This window comes from Gymnodraco acuticeps, unplaced genomic scaffold, assembly GCF_902827175.1.
Source record: "Gymnodraco acuticeps unplaced genomic scaffold, fGymAcu1.1, whole genome shotgun sequence".
Lineage (NCBI taxonomy): Eukaryota > Metazoa > Chordata > Actinopteri > Perciformes > Bathydraconidae > Gymnodraco > Gymnodraco acuticeps.
In genome coordinates this window covers 46,736-51,628 of record NW_022990665.1, presented here as the reverse complement: position 1 = coordinate 51,628, position 4,893 = coordinate 46,736, and the positions used below count along the sequence as shown (strand labels likewise).

General features: G+C 37.9%; 1 protein-coding gene across 1 annotated transcript; it reads left to right on the top strand.

The window, feature by feature from the left end:
• Nucleotides 1-944: 944 nt before the first annotated feature.
• On the top strand, nucleotides 945-3,534 carry admb (adrenomedullin b). Its single transcript, XM_034229589.1, has 4 exons — nucleotides 945-1,048; nucleotides 1,764-1,898; nucleotides 2,663-2,901; nucleotides 3,491-3,534. Exons 1-4 carry the CDS (start codon nucleotides 945-947, stop codon nucleotides 3,532-3,534), a joined length of 522 nt encoding a protein of 173 aa, XP_034085480.1.
• The last annotated feature ends 1,359 nt before the right edge of the window (nucleotides 3,535-4,893 follow it).

Genomic DNA, 4,893 nt, shown 5'->3' with positions numbered 1-4,893 from the left:
TGCATGGCCGATAAAAACACCCTACTGATTCCCAAAACAACTTTTTTAGACAAATAATAAGAGAAAAGGCAAACAATATGCAAACGGCCTTGGTGCACATAAGACTCCAATTTGTTAAGCTAAAAATAAACCATTGACAGAGGAAAACAAATGTGTTAATTTACAAAAACCTAAAATGCACTAAGAGGATTATTTCAAAAACTTTTGGGAAATTAAAATGCACACAAACTAACAAGCCTTAGTCACGCCATTTGAAGGATTGCTGACTTGATTACAATCTTTGCATGTTTTTGGTTTTACTGTCTACATGTGGGGTGGATGGGTTAGACATGAACTGTCCCACAGTCCCTCCCACTGGGTCTGGCATTCAGGTACAGCTCCCTCCCTCCTTCTATAAAGCCTCTCATGTTAGCAGTGTAAACTTCAGACTTCAACTCATAGTAAACTCTTTAAAACCTTGGGGGGGAATAACTACTTACTCTGCTAAACAGTATACAACATACTTGGATGTGCATCATAAATTATCTACACTAAGTACCAAGCTCAAACCTTAAGGTAAGTGGCTTTTCAAATAATCCTTATTTAAATTCAAGATTACTTTAAAGGATTGCACAAGGACTCTTCGGGTATTTAAGAATGTAAATTGATTTCCTGTGAAATGTGGGATATGACATTGAGGTACTAAGAGTTTAATTAGTTACTTCTTTCCCGTGTTTTTGGCTGTAAGGATTAATAGATGTTTTTTTCTCCAATAATATGCCTTACAAATCCATTAATATGGATTTATAATTGACAATGCAACAGAGTGTGATTGTTAACCACACTGTTTTGCAGTTCCAAAGCCTTTCCAGTACTGTCTTATCAATCACCAGATGTTGCAGTTCAAAGTTAACCTCCTAAATGTAATTTCTTCTAATCTTTGCCACTGACAGCTTCCAGCCAAAATGAGATTAGCTCTGCACACGGTCATCTGCTGCTGTGTTTTCACCACTGTCCTGCCACTGGTGAAATGTGCCACAGGGGAGATCAACACCAGCCTGAAAAAAAGGTGAGCAGCCGATCAACAAGCTATGAGAGAACATCGTGTTCATTTACAAAAAAAGCCTCATCATTTTATCAATAAATATAGAAGTCATTTGCTCACCCTTTAACAACACAAGAGATGTGTATTTCAAGTAATGTTGATATCAAAATATCCAGTAAAGTCAGTTCAATTCAGTTTGGCTAGAGCCCGACACATAGTGGATTTTTGAAGCCGATCATAAGATTCAGAACAAATAGAAACTATGTTTGATAAGGACACCTAAGTTGGTTACTATAGAATAATGATGAATTCATGTTGCGAAAGGCATTTGACAGTTAAGAAATTAACCATTCTCCAGTGGACTAAACTATGTGAAAAAGTCACCTCTAAACTACTTACCCTATAACCCTAACCCTACTTCCACATGTCTTCCTGTACTTACATTTCTTATTACTCAATAGGAATACTCGCAGATATCGTTATGTCTGTGATTAGCCAACTTGTGACCGTTGCAGATAAACATTTCGGGCAATTTCTTATCAATTTATATTTTCTGAAACCATCAAGTGATGATATTTCTTAACATCCTGAGAAAACTCTTGAAATGTCTTGAGCCCAGCAATGAATTGAATCATTATTTTGCGTGTTTCTGAATATCATGATTTGAAGTCTCTACTTTTATTCTCTGTGAATAAGTGTCAGTTTCTTCTATCAGAACGTGTACTTTTCTTTGTGGCAGGTCCAAAGTATGGCTGCACACCCGTATGAAGAGAGATCTGTGTAACACCTTATTGACAGCCGCTGAGAGCCACTCTGACATCCATGTTGGAGCGCAGCAGGACGAGAATGGAAAACTGGCATCACTTCCGTCAAGGTAACAAGAAAAGCTAAGTTTTGAGGGTAATTTTGCCCAAAGTTGATGGTTGATAATGTAGAAATAGGTAGTAGACATGGAGGGATTTATAATTGATGTTCGGCTTTTAAACCATTAGGCAACCAGGAGAACCCCAAAGCTCTGCATTGTTAAGTGTGAGAGGCACCGCAGATGCATGTGTAAGACAAGATAAGGTCTTTATGATCTCCTGATTTACAGGAATTAAAAATGAAATTCCTACCAAGAACAGTATGGAGAGTTTAAGCTCCCGTATTTTCTGATAAAGATTTGGACCTCTAAAAGACAGGACTTACAGGCTGAATAATTCCTTCATTTCTCAGGCCACAAAACTGTAAAATGTTTAGAGTGACCAAACTGATGATACATTTTGTTTTTAACCACTGGGTTAGATGATTATGTTGGTTTAAGTGATTATCGTACTTGATACTTGATGTATTCATGCATTGTATTACTTTTTTTTGTATCTTAGTCTGTGTGCGAACGTTTCTGTCTCTTCTATGTTGGGCTGAAACACAAATTTGACCTAAGGGACAATACATTTAAAGTAAAAGAAAATGATATTTTTAAGATAACTTGTAGAATGTGGATAATCTACCCTCCATTGAACTGACACATTTACATGAATTTAGATACATCTCGACGGCTTGGGTTTACACCCTGTCCACTCGTGTTGCCATGTCAGACTTAACAACCCTGGAAGGCATTCTTAAAAAAACGCATACATTTACATTTTCTTTATCCAGCTTTGGTCTACATATCAGACGCAGAAGAACGGCCAACAAAGCTGCAGGCTGCGCCTTGGTCACCTGTGCATTACACGACCTGATCTACAGTCTGCACCGGATGAGCAACACCGCGAGAGAGGTCAATGCCCCTGAGAAAAAGATGGGCTCCGGAGGGTACGGACGCCGCCGACGCTCACTCCTGGATGTCTCTCGACTCTTCCTCCAGACAGGAAGACAAAGGCGGAGCATTGAAGCTGGTCAGCGAGTTCACAGACACAAAAGCACACGCACAGTGTCCTAAAGAAAGGCATGGAAAGGCAAAGGAGAATCCTTGTTGGGGTTATTTGCTCACAGCAGATCAAGATAAATCGCCTCAGAGGTTTTATTCCACTGATTTACAGCTACATGCACAAAAAGAAGGGCTGCTACAGTCCATCAAAGAAAGAATTGCATAGTTCACTCTGGATGAAAGAGAGATTTCAATCATATATTTCTGCATGCATCAGTCAGTCCGAACTAGGGATGGTAGGATACCCAAAATCTAGTAGTCGACGCCGATACCAGGGAAACTCCACTATTCTCCATATTCGTTACCAAGGGAAACATCTAAAAGAGAACAATTACTGTGTCCCAAATACATGTAGTCTCAAGAACCTTAAGGTACTACCGGGCACTACAACCAGTAATACTGTAAAAAAAAAAATCGAATGATTATATAATGTTGGCGTTGACTTCGTACCAAAGTATCGGTTCTCGTGAAATCCCTAGTCAGAACAAGTGTGTAATTTATGGATGAGTTCAAATCACGCCTGTGGGACTTGACAAGAATGTCCGTCTCTTCTTCAGCTTCCAAAGCGAGCTTGGCAGCTGAGACAGAAGACAATTCCTGAAGATCTTCTCTGAAATAACTGTGACCTGAGGAGGAACGGAGGCCGCGAGCGGGAGGATTTTTCTGATGTTACCGGACCCAAAACTGCCACATGGACTACCTGGATTTGATTAACAGCTTGTGAAGTGCAATTTTGACTATATGTACTACGATATAAAAAAAAACATATACTTATCTGCTTGTATATAAGGATTTATAAAGCTACCTTATATTTAAGCATACAACTATATTTTTATACAGGGAAAATATACATTAAACATGTCTCTTTTAAACTTCAATGAAGTATGTATCTTAACTGTTAATAACAATCTTGTCCTGTATTCTTCATGTTGATTAAGTATCTTATTACTGAGTATCGTAATGTTATTGTGATGTTTTTATATTATTGGAAACTAATTATATTAGCGATGTCATTTGTTTGGATGATGAAAGTCTTACATACCAACTCAAGAAAAACTACAAATGAGTCATGCAGTTCTTGGCGGGACTATGGATGATATGTAGAGGGATGGAGAGCCAGTAGTAGAAGTACTGATCAGACAATACAAGTGTTGTGCTGCCATCTAGCTTTACAGAAAGATACATGTAACAAATGCAGCTTGAACAAAGCACTTCATGTGGTTATGCTAAATGTTTGATCTTTAGAGCTTTAGTTTTGAATGTATCTGCTTTTTTGTTTGAATGTAGTAAATCCTAATTAACTCATGATTCAGCTGAAATGAATTGACATGGTGTTAGGTAACATGATTTATGGTCTTGGTATGGTGAAACGCAGCAGGAACTGTAATCGTTTTCAGCTGGCTGTGACATTCTTCTTTTTGAAATAAATGAATGCAACACAGAAAAGAATTCAAAGCAACGTTGATGTTACTTAGTGACCTTATATCAAATATTCTGCTTGTACTTTCAAGCGATAGTGCTGAGGGGCAACGCAGTTTATGAGCCTTGCCATTTAATGATAGCATGTGTAGTTAAGTGTGATTACATGCTGAGTTACAGAAAGTCAACAATAGTGTACATTCCATTCTAAAAATAATCCTTTTATCAACTGCATGCTTTCAAAGAAACACATGTACGGACAATATATTTGTCTTGGCTCAACATGTTCTTAGAATTGTGTAATCATGCCTATTCAACAAAATTAATGATCTTTCGCCAAAGAATGTAAGTTGTAATGGATGGGGAGTAGGGACAGTGTTGTCTCCTCAAATCTGGAACACTCCAATGAGTTGTGTACAAAGACATTAATCACTATGGAATTTGAACTTTACTGATAGTGTGCAGAGTGGTCACACTGTCCTAAAATTAGAAGCAATTTCACCATTAATCTTTTTTTCCTTTTCATTAAACTCAAAAGCCC

Bases quoted from the DNA above. Each gene is read 5' to 3' on its own strand.
- admb (XM_034229589.1), top strand. From the start codon at position 945: ATGAGATTAGCTCTGCACACGGTCATCTGCTGCTGTGTTTTCACCACT. The intron at 1,049-1,763 runs GTGAGCAGCCGA...TCTTTGTGGCAG, and splicing joins AACACCAGCCTGAAAAAAAG to GTCCAAAGTATGGCTGCACA. The intron at 1,899-2,662 runs GTAACAAGAAAA...TTCTTTATCCAG, and splicing joins CTGGCATCACTTCCGTCAAG to CTTTGGTCTACATATCAGAC.